Here is a 16220-nt window from a genome sequence, read left to right as displayed (position 1 = left end):
AGTTATAAACGGCGTTCTTAATAAATATTCTTGAGTTGAGTACAACAACCAAATTGAATTTGGTTTCCTTCGGATATATGGTATATTCAACCAAGCTAGAAACCAAGATTTTTCCTCCTCATGTGCACCTTTGGAAACATTAAGCTACTAGTTATATAGCATCTACCTTAATATAATTTTTGTAGTCTTCTAATCTTACCAGAACCCTATATATTTATGGTTCTTAGGTAATAGACTTAAATTGTATTTTACAGTAACACTGTAAAATTACTTTTCACTCTAAGAATGGTGGGAATAAAATAAACCTGTGAAAGGCATAATATGGAAGCACCCAAACATAATATAGGCACACTTTGGCAATTGTTCATACCAGCAAATTATTGAAGATAAGACAAAACAACAGAACACCAAATTTTAACATGAGAAAAAACCTCTCAATGTGAGAGAGAAAAAACCCACCGAAAGGTAAAAATATTCACTATTTTCCAAATCAAAGCTACAAACAAGTCTCAAAACTTACAAGCACTACTAATCATACGTGCAGAACTCTTGTCCAAGAACATAACCACATAAACTAAATGGTGAAATCAATGATACAATAGACAGCTGTTGTTTAAGAACTTTTTGGCTAGAGAGCACGGATAGCGATCACACCTCAAAGTTGAAGGACTGTGATAAGAACCTGCTTGATGAATACACAATGATGTGTCCAACATTGTTGCATTCCTTTTTAGCTTCAAAAACAGAACCGAAAGGGACAAATTCAGCTTGAGAAAAGATTGACATCAAAATAATAATACCGCAATGCAAAATTTTGACAAATGTACTTACATGCTCACCAAGTTGCAATTGCCACGGAAGCTGCCTAATGCACATTTTAATGGTTGAAACCAGAAAGAAAGCAAATCCTCCAGCATAGCAGTTATCTATCTCTTGATGCCCTGGAAAATCTATTTGAGTTGGTATCCATAAGAAATGATATGAGATTGAGAAGCTTCAAAGATCAATACCTCTAGATCCATCAAGTTTATGTTACTTTCATGAAGAGTTTAGCTGCAACTCTTCTTCTTGTAGCGTTTGCCGGGCAAAGGACAGTGCTGAATTTGAAATAGTAACAGAGAGAAAGGAAGCTTTTCTCCTGCCATATTCTCCAACCTGAAGTTAATTGCAGAGAGGAATAGAGTAACTATACCTACCTGAAGCTAAAACAGAAATCACTTCTTTTGATTGAATGAAGGTAATGTGAATATGGTTTGAATTTATATAGAGATTATGTGCTGAAAGGGACAACTTAATCATACTCAATCAAGCCTCTTCATATCTGCAATTGACACTGTTTCGGTTTCAGAATATTTGACCTTCTCTGCTCAAGTGACAGCAAGGGTATTCCCATGTTTCTGAATTGCTGCTTATTCCTCAATGTATCTCATGCAGAGCTCAGAGGCTTTCTCCTGACACACTAATACACAAATTAATAACATCTCAAGACTAAGAGTTTGTCATCAGAAAAACCAAACACACAGTTATCAAATGCATAGTACTGCAGTAATGTTGGATCATTGTTTAGATTTTAGGATCAGCAGTGAAATGATATTTAACAAACATAAATGCCACCAAAAAGTGAAATTGCAAAGAGGGAGTTAAATGCAGTTAGAGAGAAAGATAAAGTGATCAACAAGCATAATTTAATTGCCATAATATTACAAGTTAGAAAGAAAAGATTTTCAATATAGACATTTCAGAACAGAATCTTAAGTAGCTTAATATATGTCCAAACTGCACATACCAGGATAAAGACCATTGGCTAAATTCATGGTATGCCTATATTTTAGTTTATTTAAAAATAATAATTTCAAAATAAAAAAAGATAGATACTGACCAATATGTGAAGTTGATAGAGATGAAATTGTTGTCTGATGGCTTCATCGCAACTTGACCTTCTAATGACATTAGCTATATCGAGTTCACCTTGGGAAAACTGTTTATCGATAGCGTGTTGAAAAGAAATTATACAAGGCATTAGATGAGTGTATAATAATATGAATAACTCTCCATCTATTCAACTTAAGAGTTACAAATCCAGAAAGCAGTTGAAAAGATTATACAGCAATAATTTGATCCTTTTATTTTGAAAGCTTATACACCTCATGCTGATTCCTTTTACTTTGAATCTTCTAGCACGATAGGTAACTTTGATAAAAATAAAAAGGATTAGAAACAAGTACATTTTCAATCTCGGAAACCATTTTAATAGTCGTATTTAATTTGATATGTACAATGAATTTGGTTAAGCATAAATATAAAGATTAGGCAAAGAAAAAAACACCATTTTTAAAACTCTTTTCTTTCCACAAATCAAGCTATCATTTTTTGGTATGACTTGTGCATGTGTGAATTTAATTGTGGTAGCATGTGTGAATCATGAAGATTAGAGAATTACCTGTTCAGAAATCCCTGTTTAGAAGACGTTAATGTCAGGGATGTGGGAAATTTTGGGCCAGATTAGTTGATGCTTGTTCTTGCAGTGTTCTCCCAGCAGACCACAGGCTTGAATTTGAAGCAGCAAGAGAGAGGGAGGCAGCTTTTCTCCTTCCATATTCTCCAGCTTCTTGCAGTCAGAAATGTACAATTGTTGAAGGGAGGTGAGGCGGAGAAGCTCATTGCACTCCAATGTCTCCAGATTATAGAACCAGCATATATTCAGAGTGGTAAGGGAGGGAAGGTGAGGCAGCGAACCCACCTCTGGGTATGACTTTATGTTGTCGCAGTGATAACCTGAAATTGTAAGATGAGTGAGGGCGTGGAAGTTGGCCATCCATGATAGATCCCTCAGTTGTTCCTCGCAACCTCCCACACCAAGTGATTTCAAGTTAGGCGGCAAACCACCCTCTGGCAACCTGCAAATGTTTGCGCAACCATATATCTCGAAAGTCTGTAAACTTGGGAGTAGACTCTTCATGTCACGTGGTAATGCCTCCAACTTCTCGCACAATCTGACTTGAAGATGAGTCAAGTTGGGTGCAGCCAGTCCTTCTCCTGCAAATGACACTAATTTGGAGCACCAAGAAATGGAGAGACGTTGAAGAGCAGCGTGTGGTGCCTCTGACATTGACACTGATTCCAGATTCATACACCCTTCTATCTTGAGATTCCTCATTGTTGTACAGCCATTGGGCTAAAGTTGTTTTACCAACCCCACCTATGCCAACAATAGCTATCACAGAGAGGTGATGCTCATTGTTGTCCTTCAGCATCTGGACTAAGGCCTTCTGGTCATCCTCCCTGCCATACACATTCCCTCTCACAAGAGAACTGGTTGGAGTCCTCCATGATGAGCCACCAGTGGGAATCTTTTCAAGACCAAGGAAATCTTTTTGTTTTCCAAGATCCTCTATTCTGCTAACTACCCTTTCCATGTTGTCTACCATGTCATCTCTATGTCGGTTGATGAAGAAGCTAAGGGAACAGCAAGAACATTCCTTCTTTTGTGTGGTGGCTTTGATGAGGACAGTGTCGAGCAAGTCCTCAGCACAGTAAACAGCATCCCGGAGACTATCGAGCCACTTCCTCACCAATGGCTGACCGAACTGCTTCATCTCAGCATCAGCAACAAGAGCTTCAGCACCCAACAGAGCAGTCTTCAGCCTGTCAACCAAGTCCGGGCCAAGTTCCTTGCCCAAGACCAAGTTGACAGCATCAGTTGTAAGGAGCCTGTCAATGACAATGTCAATGAAGCTAGAAAGTAAAGCTCCACCAACAAGTTCAGCAGCCATGATATGATCTCAACAAGTGATGGAAATTTAGATATGAAGGTGAGTAAAAAATGCAATGCTTGCAGGCTTTGTAACCGAACTGTGTGTTGGTATATCAAAGCTTACAGTGAAGATGAAGAAGCAGTTCTCAATAATTTGTTGGCAACAAGACAAAGATAATTAACGATACAGGGGTCTGAGGGTCCTAATAATTAAATATTGGTATCCTTTGTGGGACTCTCTTGCTAGCTCTCTATTAATTTGATGTATTTGATTGTTATTTTGGAATTCAGAAGGTGCATACAAAGTAATTTTCATTTTTGCCATTAACTTCTCTATTGTTACCTTTAATTTTTGCCATGTGATTGAAAACTTATTCGTTAATTTTGTATAATGTGATATGATGAAGAGCTGCTCCTTCCAATAATTCAGGTTCAGGCAAGAGGACATTGACTTCAAGTCGTCCCAGCTGGCTCACACTAACTTTAGTCCTTGATTCTACTTTATTTCTTGCAGGCAACATAAATGCATCTTGGGGTAACTTTCAATTTTCAACTAACGTGTTATGTTATGGGACTGGGTTCAATAGTACTACCAAACTAATCTCTCTCAAATACATCAAATCCAAGTAGTTATGCTAATATTAGTTACTAGTCACCACTCAGTACTATATTAAGAGTTATGCATTTCTTATACAAAGATGAAAGAAACATAACAAACTAAAGAAGTCTAAAATAATTATTTCTTATACAAGCTAATAATAATGCATGCAATGAAATGAATTTGTAGTGAACAGCAAGGTAGTTGAGATTGAAATTGAAGAATAAATTAAACATGTAAAATGTAAAACCGTAACTGGATTTAAATCGAAAAATCATTTGATATCATAGAAATTTTTAAAATTTATTGGCTTATCCAAAATTGTAATATTAAAAGATTTTAAGAATTGGATTTAAATTTTGTAGTAATGTCTCAGTCTTATACTCGTGTTTTTAACTCATGAAAGACTCGACGAAATTGCAAGTTGAGGAAGGTTTCAACTTTGTACGAGCAAGGCAATAGTACGGTTTTCTGAAACTTTTATCGGTGATTGAGAGTTTGAGACGCTCATGATTATTTCTTTTTTACTTCTTATTTCTTTCTACACAAAAAAAAGGGTCTTTCTTTGAGAGATAAACCGCACTTTAATTGTTAAATAAGAGTGTTGGAAGCTATATAGTCCTCCATAATGTAAAATTTTGAAGAGAATATATAATGGCTAGGGATCATGACTTATTCTCTGTTTTCTGAAGTACTGTTTTAATATGTTGGACTTATACTTGTTTTGGGACTATCTTGTTGGCTCTGTATTAATATTGGTGTCCTTTGAGGTGCATGCATCGTAAATTTATTGTTACTTTCATTTCCAAAACTTTAAAACAGGCCATGTGATTGCAAGACGTGGAGTAGAAGTTTTTGTGGAAATTTTGTGTGATTTGATGTGATGTGACGAGCAGCTGCTCCTTCCAATAATTCAGCTTAAGCCTAGACGGCATTGACTTCAAGTCGTCGCAGCGTAAATGCATGCAGCATAAATGCATCTTGTGGAAAGTTTCAACTTCCAACCACCGTGTTATGTTATGGGGCCAGGTTCAATAGTACTACCATATTAGTCTCTCTCAGATACATCAAATCGAAGTAGTTATGCTATTTAACAAATCAGTTACTCAGTATTATATTAAGAGTTATGTATTTGAACTATTACAAGTTTACAACTAGTTATCTAGCGTATAATGGATTTAATATTGTAATAATAAATTGTTCAATAAGAATGTAAAATTTTAAAGTTATATAGTCTTCCATAATGTAAAATTTTGAAGAGAATATGTAATGGCTATAGGGTCATGACCTATTTTCTGTTTTCTAAAGTACTGTTTTAATAGATTGGAGCCATTCTCTTACAGTTATTACTGGTTCGATTCAGAAATTAAAAAAAAAGACCTACAGCTATAGAATTGCAAGTTAAGTTTTTAAGAGTTGTGCGAACAAAATTTAGAGAAATACATTATATCTTGAAACTATATGGAGTTTTAAAACCAAGAGTACTTTCCGCAGAAATTAAAGTGGTATATGCATGCTACATTGTTAAGTAACTAACTGTTATTCTTCTTCTAAAGGTGTCACTGATTCTTTAGTAACAAGACACAGTATCGGTAGTAACCTAGAAAATTCATAGCAGTGGAGTGCTTAACTGCCTTTGCTCTAACTTTTCATTCTTTCTTGCAAGTCGTGTTGTCTCCCGTGACAGCGATGGACACTATATAAAACTAGGAATATTTTGGTACCACATTTTTAAGTTTTTCCTCCTTGTCTGCACATCTGAAAACATTAAGCTTTTTTTTTTTTGATAATTTTGGTAACATTAAGCTACTAGTTATACAGCAAACTCCATACAGGTATTTTTTCATAAGTTTTTTGAATTCATGCTTTAGTTCTCTCATGTTATTCTTCAATAATATTTTTAATTGATTATTTATTTGTATTTAATAGTGATATTTGAATCACATTCATGAGCACACCGATAAAAATGTCAGTATAGCAAACTCTTTACAGTATTTTTCTATAAGTTTTTGAATTTATGGTTTAGTCCTCTCATGTTGTTTTTGAATAATATTTTTAATTGATTATTTATTTATATTTAATACTTTAATAGTGACCTTTTAATTGTGAAATCATTGCAAGCAACACAAGCTTCTATATTCCTCTTTTGTAACGGTTTTATACTATAACAGTCACAACTAATATTAATGTGCATGGAGTATCGCTTGCACAATTTAGTTGAAATGGAGTATCATTCTTTGTTCATGTCTTATTCCCCTTTTTATAGAAGGATTTTCGCTTGCACACTAGTTAGAGAACTATAATATGCCAACGAATCCAAATTAATTAGGCATGCAAAGAACATCTAATTATATCAGCCAAACTATACATAGTAAGTACATGGCAGCAAACAATTTCATATTAGAAAGAGTTAGTATAGGATCTACAATGAATTTAATATGATATTTTGTAAATAATTGCACGTTTTAATCAACCAAAAGTAATTCTAAAGCAATACTCTGAGCTTTTTGTTCGGTATGCACCATAGAACACAACACAGCAAGTCAATAAAAATATGATCACAAAATTATAAAGTTTATTAAAACTTAAAAGTATACCATTCTCTTAATGAAACCTTTATTTTTTGGTCATATGATTTCGAGGGATTAACAAAGCTGTTGTACCTACCTTTGAATAGAAGTTAATTAATTAACTGTTTCATGCTGGTAAGATGCAGAGTATCATAGCTTTAACATGTAAGAGAAGGCACAAAAATACAACACCAAAATTTAATGTGGGAAAAAATATCTCGGTGTGAGAGTCCAAAGAAACTCGGGAGAAGATAAAAAGCTTCATTATTATCCTAATCAAAGGAACAAAATAAACAAGCCTCAGAACTTACAAGCACTGATCACACATGCACAATTGAAGATAAGACATAAAAAGCTTCATTATTATTCTAATCATGGTGGGATTGAACTAAACCTGTGAAAGGCGTAATTTGGAAGCACCCAAACATAATATAAGCACACTATGGCAATAGTTAATACCAGCAAATAATTGAAGATAAGACAGAACAACAGAACACCAAATTTTAACGTGGGAAAAAAACCTCTCAATGTGAGATTAAAAAACCCACAGGAAGGTAAAATTTTTCACTATTTTCCAAATCAAAGCTACAAACAAGTCTCAAAACTTACAAGCACTACTAAGCATACATGCAAAACTCTTGTACAAGAACATAAACACATAAACTAAACGGTGAAATCAATGATACAATAGACGGCCGTTGCTTGTGAACTTTTTGGCTAGAGAGCTCAGATTGCAATCATACCTCAAAGTTGAAGGACTATGAGTGAAGAACTCCAGGTAAACTAGAAAAGAATTTAACCATCCGATCATTCATTTGTTCAGGTTAATACACTAATTGGGATGTAGAGGGACTCTCCAAAAAGTGTTTACTTGGGCCTCACACAAAGGAAAATGATCATAACCTGCTTGATAAATACACAATGATGTATTATTCCTTTTTAGCTTCAAAAACAGAACCGAAAGGGACAAATTTAGCCTGAGAAAAGATTGACACAATATAATGATACCGCAATTGAAAATTTTACGAAAGTACTTACATGCTCACCAAGTTGCAATTGCCACAGAAGCTGCCAAATGCACATTTTAATGGTTGAATCCAGAAAGAAAGTAGATCCTTGACCATAGCAGTTATCTATTTCTTGATGCCCCTAGAAAATCTATTTGAGTTGGTCTTCATAAGAAATGATATGAGATAGAGCAGCTTCAAAGATCCATCAAGTTTATGTTACCTTCATAAAGAGTTTAGCTGCAAATCTTTTTGTAGCGTTTGCCGGGCAAAGGACAGTGCTGAATTTGAAATAGTAACAGAAAAAGGAAGCTTTTCTCCTGCCATATTCTCCAACCCGAAGTAAATTGCAGAGAGGAATAGAGTAACTATACCTACCTGAAGCTAAAACAGAAATCAGTTCTCCAAATATGAAGATTATGTGCTGAAATTTTAGCCATCTGGGCACTTGTACCTCGGTAGAAGCTACCTGCAGAGGATGGTAAAAACAGTAAATTTGATTCATCCAATTGTTTAATATATTTAAAGAAATTCTTAAGTGCAGGATACACGAAAAAAGATATTAATTGTCTTTCAATTTTTATTTCATGGTAATTAATTCTTATGTTCCTCTGTAGTTGCAATTTTATTGAAAAATATGTGTTTATAAGTATGACTTGTGCATGTGTGAATTTAATTGTGGTAGCATGTGTGAATCATGAAGATTAGAGAATTACCTGCACCGAAATCTCTGTTCAGACAATTTGTTTGGAGTCCACTTCAATGGTGCGAATGTGGGAAATTTTGGGCCAGATTAGTTGATGCTTGTTCTCGCAGTGTTCTCCCAGCAAACCACAGTTTACCATTGTGAGTAGCAAGAGAGAGGGAGGCAGCTTTTCTCCTTCCATATTCTCCAGCTTTGGACACCAATGAATGTGTAGTTGTTGAAGGGAGGTGAGGCGGAGAAGCTCGTTGCACTCCAATGTCTCCAGATTATCAAATAATTTAATATGAAGAGTGGTAAGGGAGGGAAGGTGAGGCAGCGAACCCACCTCTGGGTATGACTTTATGTTCTCACACTCAAAACCATAAATAATAAGATGAGTGAGGGCGTGCAAGTTGGGCATCCATGATAGATCCCTCGTTTGTTGCTCGCAAATTCCCACTTCAAGTGATTTCAGGTTGGGTGCAGCCAGTCCTTCTCCTGCAAATGACACTAATTTGAAGCACCGATAGATTTTGAGACATTGAAGAGCAGCGTGTGGTGCCTCTGATATTGACACTGATTCCAAATTCCTACAATGATGTATATCGAGATTCTTGAGATTGGGAAAGACATCCAACGACAAGGAGGTCAGTGAATCACAACTGTTATGTATTTGTAGGTCTACCAAATCATACTTGTGCTGCGGTAGCTGGGGGAATTCTAGTTTTCTACAGTTCAAGATGTGTATTTCTTGGAGGCAACGTAGATGGTTGATGCTGATCAGTGCCTTCAATGCAGACTCCATCACAGATTCACTTCCCTTAATTCTTAAAGTATCCTCATCAACAAACATGGTCTCGGTTTGGCATTTTATATAGTGGTCGCCTATACGAAGTGTGCAAACTTTGGAAACATCCGACAAAGAAGAAATTATTCTGAAGAATACCTGATTACGCATCTCTTCCTTCAACATTGGGCAATTTGTTATTTCAAGGTTCCTAAGTTGAGGAAAAGTTTCCGACTCAGATACGTGCCACACCTCCCAACATGCCATGCTATCAAATTCCAAAGTCTCCAGTGAGGGAAACGGTGCAATATGCGAAGAATGATGATCTCCTTCATTCTTGTAAAACTCCTCCCCAATACTCCTCAGCTTATCCAAACCTAGAATGCGCAAGTACTTAAGAGATGGCAGCTGTCCAAGTGAAGGCAGCATGCAGCAATTCTTGCAAAACTTTAGAGATACACGTGTCATGTTTTCGTAGGAACAGTTCCCCAACCAATCTGGAAATATTGTACCCTTGTATCCCCATATTCTCAACTCTTTCAACCCATTCTGCGGTTGCAAGTTATCGAGCATGTCTCTTTCTTTTTGTGTACTTGAAACCAAATCATCACCTGAAGACCATTCCAAACATAATGCATCAATGTGCTTCTTATCCATTATCTTTGCGCTCGTTGCTTCTTTCACATCAACAATGTTCTCCAACTTCTTAATCTCAACGGATCCATGAAGATTTACCAGCCCTCCTAACTCCTGGATTCCATTGTCTTCGTGCTTGCCAACAACAAAGGAACTTAAAACGTGCAACTGATTCAATTTGCTCATTTTTCTGGGCATTTCTTCCAAAGCAGTTTCTCTAATATCAAGATGCCGCAAACTCACAAGATTATGCAAACCACTAGGCAGCATAGTTAGCTCATAACAGCCACGTAACTTCAATGTTTGCAAATTACACAAGCTGCACAAAGACTCGGGCAATGTCTTAATATTAGTCCAAGAGAGGTCCAAGTAGCGCAGATGGATCAATTCTCCTATTGAATTAGGCACCACATCAAGTGTATGAAACGATAAAACTCTCAAGTATTTACACTTTGATAATATCTCACATGTTGCCGCTTCACTGTTGCAGTTGGAATATGAGGAACCGCCAAACAGTAATAATGTTCTCAGAGATTTTACTTTAGAAATAGAATTATAAAGTTTTGAGCTACAACGATATAAATCTACACGCAAATGCCGAGTCTGAATCCTTATCTCCTCCTCTTCACCAAGTTCATCTGAGTTGCAATAGAAATCTCCAGCAAGGAATATTGCTAAATCATGCAACAGATCATGCATCACAAAATAATCATCACCGTCTTTAATCTTCGTGAAAAATAATCTGGAAGTTAGTTCATCAAAACACTCACAACCAACTTCTTCTAAACTCTCTCCTCTCTTTGGTGGTGGTAAAAGTTCTTCTGCCTTCCACAAAAGGATTAATTCATCTTTCTTAAATTCATAATCCTTGGGAAATAAAGCACAATAAACAAAACAACGCTTTAAATATGGAGAAAGATGGAAGTAACTTATCAGTAATGCTGGAATAATCTTACTCTTCTCCACCGAAAATTCCCAAATATGACTCATTAGTATCTTGTTCCATTCCTCAACATCATGCTTAGTACGTAACAAGCGACCAAGTGTTTCTGCAGCTAATGGCAAGCCATCGCACTTCTTGACAATCTTTTTACCTATTTCTTCAAGTGCTGCTCTCCCATTTGATTCTGGAAAAGATGCATTTTCTGCAAACACTGACCAACAATAGTCCTCCGACAACTTCTCGAGAAAATAAGGCCGACAATTTTGAACTGCGGAAGCAACATTTTCCTCCCGAGTAGTCAGCAGAACAATACTTCCCTTATTTCCATATTGGAAAGGGGTCATAAAATTACTCCATTTGTCAGCATCATCACTCCAAACATCATCAAGAACAATAAAGAACTTCTTATTGGACAATTCTTCTTTCAAAGCATTGTGAAGTGAATTGAAATCATCGAGACTGCAAGTACCTCCATGGAGCTGCTTTATGACATTCCTTGTAGTCTCAACAACTTCAAACTTCTCCGAAACGCAAACCCATGCTTCCAGATCAAATCCCTTCATAAACTCCTCATTGTTGTACAGCCATTGGGCTAAAGTTGTTTTACCAACCCCACCTATGCCAACAATAGCAATCACAGACAAGTCATGCTCATTGTTGTCATTCAGCATCTGGACTAAGGCCTTTTGGTCACCCTCCCTGCCATACACATTCCCTCTTGCAAGAGAACTGGTCGGAGTCCTCCATGATGAGCTACCAGTGGGAATCTTTTCAAGACCAAGGAAATCTTTTTGTTTTCCAAGATCCTCAATTCTTGTAACCACCCCTTCAATCTTGTCTACCATGTCATCTCTATCTTGGTTGATGAAGAAGCTAGGGGACCACCAGGAAGATCTTGCATTCTTTTGAGTGGTGGCTTTGAGGAGGACAGCATCGAGCAAGTCCTCAGCACAGTAAACAGCATCCCGGAGACTATCGAGCCACTTCCTCACATTGAGATTACCAAACTGCTTCATCTCAGCATCAGCAACAAGAGCTTCAGCACCCAACAAAGCAGTCTTCAGCCTTTGAACCAAGTCAGAACCAAGCTTCTTGCCAAACACCTTGTTGACCGCATCCTCTGTAAGGAACTTGTTAATGACAATGTTAATGAAGCCAGAGAGGAAAGCTCCACCAACAACTGCACCAGCCATGATATGATCTCAACAACAGCAACAGCAAAGTGAATGGATTTTCAGAGAAAGGTGAGAGAACAATGGTTGCAGGGTATAGTGAACTCAATAGAGGGGGTTTCTTAATCAAGTGTACAAAGAAGGTGTCCAGCAAGTCTCCGAGCTAACTTAAAATTATTCAAATTTCAAAGTAGTGGAGTGTCTTGATGGCTCTTAATTATAAAACTATATTTTAATTTTTAATTGTTATTGTTATTGCTATTTTGGAAGGTGCAAGGTAATTGCATAAAACCTTTAATCGTATCTTAACTAGCTTTTGAATGATGCAATGTGAATGTGAATGTGATAGCAAGGCACAGAAAGTTCCAACTAACTTTTTGAAAAACCAATTGAATTGTAGTCTCTGTGGAAATTTTGTATCACAGTAAACATCATTGAGCTGTTTATGGTTCATAATAAAATAATGATGCTGATGCTGCAATGTTAACTTCCTTAATACTAATTAACTAAGGATTTAAGGTCTAGTTTTTCTTTCTTTTTCCTTTTGGAAGTTGTTTCTAACAAACATTACTTTACAGTAAATATGTGATGAAAATTTGTGTCTTGATGTACATGTTCACAAAGTTTATGTCTTATGAAAGTTCTCCCAACAATAAGGCAAGTAGAGGAATTTGGCAGAGAGATACTGATTAGTATATGATAAGTTTATAACGATATTGATTTCACTTCGATTATCGTTGCTGGCATAGTATCACAGACAGCATCCATGAGTAAAGTTCTTATTAGTAATATAGTAGTCTCTGTCAAATGCATCAAATTGAAGTAGTAATGATATATAACATATCAGTAATCAGTATTACATTAAGAGTTATGGTATTCAAACTATTACAGGCAGTTTATCAAGTAGTATCATGGATTTACTATCAAGCAGAGTTCTTCCCCACTTTTCTTTTCCTTTTAAAATATATATTTTTTTTAGGGAAAAAAATCTCAGCACCAAATAGTAGAGATAGAGACAAAAGTTTTGTTTCTACGCTTAGTATAAAATACAAAGGAGAAAGAAACAAAACAAGCTTAATATATTATGAGGTTATTAATAACAATAATGCATGGTAGTTGTCTTATTTTAATGACTTGTACGTTGCTAATGTCTTAGTCTTAGTTTAATAGTTTGTTTGGAACTTTTCATTTGTGTTTTTAAGTCTGAGAGATGCAACAAAACTGCAAGTTGAGGAAGGTTTCAACTCTGCCATGAGTCACGACTAAGGTAATAGCTATCAATCTTTGGGAATATGCGAGGCATATCCAAGTCAAATTAGGCGATTAGTCCGATGAACCAACTTTAGTTTATTAAACCATAGAAACAAGATCATGACATTAGATATTTCATATTGCAAACATCAATTGTATAATAATATATGTGTTTGTACTGGTTCTACTCTGAATTTAGTTTAAGAAGACTTTGAAATATTCCTCACTGAATCGTTGCCAACTAATTTGGCAAACTCAAATAACCATTTTCCACAGTGCATGAAGCCTTTCAATTCGATATTAGAACATCATTGGAGTTCTGTTTTTGGATCTTTCTTGCTTTTTATGTCTTTTCTTATTACCTAACCAACATAAAATGAGAACTCATGCTAGGAATTCCCCTGAGAAACGCTCCATCAATTTTTTGAACAATGATATACATGTCAGATTGAAAAATAAAAAAGGCCATCTTAAAGTATATGAACAAAAATTTGACTTCAGAATTTTATCTTCAGGCCCTCTAGGAAATTTGTTTTGAGTTGATATTCACAAGAAATGTTATGAGATAGAGCTATGTGAAATATCAATACCCATTGATCATCAAGTTTAGAGTTATCCTCATTAGAGTTTAGTTGAAAGCTAGTTGTTACAATCCAATAACATAATTAGGAGTTTATGTTCCCAAACCTTCAAAGAAGTATCCAAATTAAGCTTGCAGACAACATCTTATCATACCAGCTAAAGTATACTAAGTGCATGAGAGAGGTATTCACACAGCAGCAGATAGTTTTTCAGCAAATTTTAAGAAAAAGTATCCAAAAGGATGATGAGACTAGGACAGAGTTTTGAGTAAACTACTGAGGCTGACATTAGATTGTGTTGCAAGTTAAACAGACGAATCGAATAACAAATTTCGACAAGAGTTTTGAGAGAGACACCCAGGATTTACACTGGTTCGATACTAACCTGGAATCTACATCCAGTCCTCACCAAGAAACTTGACGAGAAACTTCCTAATTTCTTTTAACACTGATCAAATTCAAATACAAACATAACACCACAGATTACAACTTACAAGAACAAACTCAGAAATCATTCAAGCCTTTACTGTGACCAATGTAACTGTTGTCCTTGTGGAAATTTTGTTGCAGAGTTTAAACTTTTTCTTAGAAGCTATTTCTAATATATGTTAATTTTACATAAAATTATGATATAATGAACATTTTAATCTGTCAATGCTGCTGTGCAGTAAAACATTTGTAGCAAAATTCATAATGATCTCTTTTAACAGTGCTGCAAACTGGTTCTTGTACTTGTGATAAAAAATAATAATAACACATGGTTTCCTAATGAATTGAGTGATTAATAGTGTGTGATTCTTCACTTCTATTGAATCAACAACTATAGTGTTTTGCCTATAGAGATACCTTCTTGTTAGATTCTAATATATTCATGCCTTCACGGTTCATAGGCAAGATACTTAACCAGTATTTTACAGTATAATACAAAATTTGTTTTTCAGCCTACGAATAAGTATTCAAATCAAAGCTACAAAGAAGTCTCAAAACTTACAAGCACTAAGAAGCATACATACACGACTCTTGAGAGCTAAGATCACAACCACACCTCCAAATTGAAGAACTATGAGCGAAGAATCTCCACTTAAATAAGAAAAGGTTTGATTATACTATCATTTATTTGATTAGGAATACACTAACTGGTAGCTTGATCATGGATGTCTTTTTCTTTGTCTCTTGCTGCCTAATTCAACGTTGTTAGTTAGTTAGTTATGATTTAATGTCTAAGCCACTCTTCTTTAGTCTTATACAGCTTTTCACTATAGTGATTGACCTAATTGCCTTGCATCTCTAAAATAAGGTTGTTCCTGCATCCAAGAATAAGTATTTTTTCTCATATTTATTATTACTGTTATTATTGTTATCATTATTATTATTATGTCCAAAAATATATCTCATATGAGAATTATCATGTGATATTGATTTTTTTTAATTATTTTTATGAACTTATACTAATAATTTTTTGACATACTAAGTAGAGAAATTCTATCAATACAGCAAAAAAACACTTCTCGTGTGTGTTTAGTAATTTTTTAATATTGTTGTTAAATTAACAAGATAATATTTTCTAGCTAGAGAGAGAATTTGACTAGATCTGTTGAATATTGACATTTTTAAAATCAATTGTGGAACTTCAAACACTAACTCTTATCCCTTTATTTCTCCTATTTTGGTCTTCCTTTCTTGCTTTGTCATTGTTATTACATATCAAGCATAAGTAACAAAAATATCCTTTCTTGGTTTTGATTCTTTGTTTTTTTTTTTTTTTTTAAAAGAAAAGAGAAAAGAGATAGAGAAAGCAGATAAAATGAAAGAAAGTTATCGGGTATATTCATTCACAAAGCTTGTCCCCTTCTTGTGTGCACATTTGGAATTTGGAAACTTTAAGCTGCTAGTTATATAGAATGCACTTCAATATACTTAACATTGTAAAATGATCATTCACTCTAAGACTAGAATTTGACCCGTGGTAAATTAATGAAAATATATAATAAATATTAAAAATTGTTATGTTTTGTAGAATTAAATTAAATATGTGTAAACTAAAGTTAAATTTAAAAAATATTTTATTTAAAATAATTTGTAGTACAAATAATTTAGATGTTGGAGTTGTACAAAGTGACATTTTTATTTGGTAGTTTGATTTTTGTATTTGTTTTAGTTGATGGACTTAGTCTTCTCATATGGCGCTCGTCCTTCTTTTTCTTTATTGGTTGTTGTTAGAGTCGTTGTTTTCTTC

General features: G+C 35.1%; 2 protein-coding genes across 8 annotated transcripts; both read right to left on the bottom strand.

Moving 5' to 3' along the window:
* Positions 1–322: 322 nt before the first annotated feature.
* Positions 323–5103, bottom strand: LOC112732749 (putative disease resistance RPP13-like protein 1). Of its 7 annotated transcripts, none has more exons than XM_072213149.1 (6): positions 2441–5073; positions 1880–1978; positions 1302–1459; positions 1011–1155; positions 832–941; positions 323–734 (listed from the first exon to the last, which is right to left on the bottom strand). In XM_072213149.1, exon 1 carries the CDS (start codon positions 3771–3773, stop codon positions 2961–2963), a length of 813 nt encoding a protein of 270 aa, XP_072069250.1. In that variant the 5' UTR covers positions 3774–5073; the 3' UTR covers positions 323–734; positions 832–941; positions 1011–1155; positions 1302–1459; positions 1880–1978; positions 2441–2960. The 7 variants fall into 7 exon arrangements, with proteins under 7 accessions (XP_072069250.1, XP_072069260.1, XP_072069253.1 ...); XM_072213159.1 differs by having other exon boundaries at positions 832–950; positions 1302–1451; positions 1876–1978; positions 2441–5070; XM_072213152.1 differs by having other exon boundaries at positions 1302–1451; positions 1876–1978; positions 2441–5070.
* A 2068-nt stretch (positions 5104–7171) lies between these two features.
* On the bottom strand, positions 7172–12539 carry LOC112732746 (putative disease resistance RPP13-like protein 1). The gene is made up of 3 exons (XM_072213147.1): positions 8646–12539; positions 7961–8398; positions 7172–7825 (listed from the first exon to the last, which is right to left on the bottom strand). Exon 1 carries the CDS (start codon positions 12171–12173, stop codon positions 8664–8666), a length of 3510 nt encoding a protein of 1169 aa, XP_072069248.1. The 5' UTR covers positions 12174–12539; the 3' UTR covers positions 7172–7825; positions 7961–8398; positions 8646–8663.
* Between the last annotated feature and the right edge of the window lie 3681 nt (positions 12540–16220).

Source organism: Arachis hypogaea, chromosome 2 (genome assembly GCF_003086295.3).
Source record: "Arachis hypogaea cultivar Tifrunner chromosome 2, arahy.Tifrunner.gnm2.J5K5, whole genome shotgun sequence".
Lineage (NCBI taxonomy): Eukaryota > Viridiplantae > Streptophyta > Magnoliopsida > Fabales > Fabaceae > Arachis > Arachis hypogaea.
Note: the sequence above shows the minus strand (reverse complement) of the source record. Positions and strands in the feature narration are given on the sequence as shown.

Bases quoted from the DNA above. Each gene is read 5' to 3' on its own strand.
- LOC112732749 (XM_072213148.1), bottom strand. From the start codon at position 3,773: ATGGCTGCTGAACTTGTTGGTGGAGCTTTACTTTCTAGCTTCATTGAC.
- LOC112732746 (XM_072213147.1), bottom strand. From the start codon at position 12,173: ATGGCTGGTGCAGTTGTTGGTGGAGCTTTCCTCTCTGGCTTCATTAAC.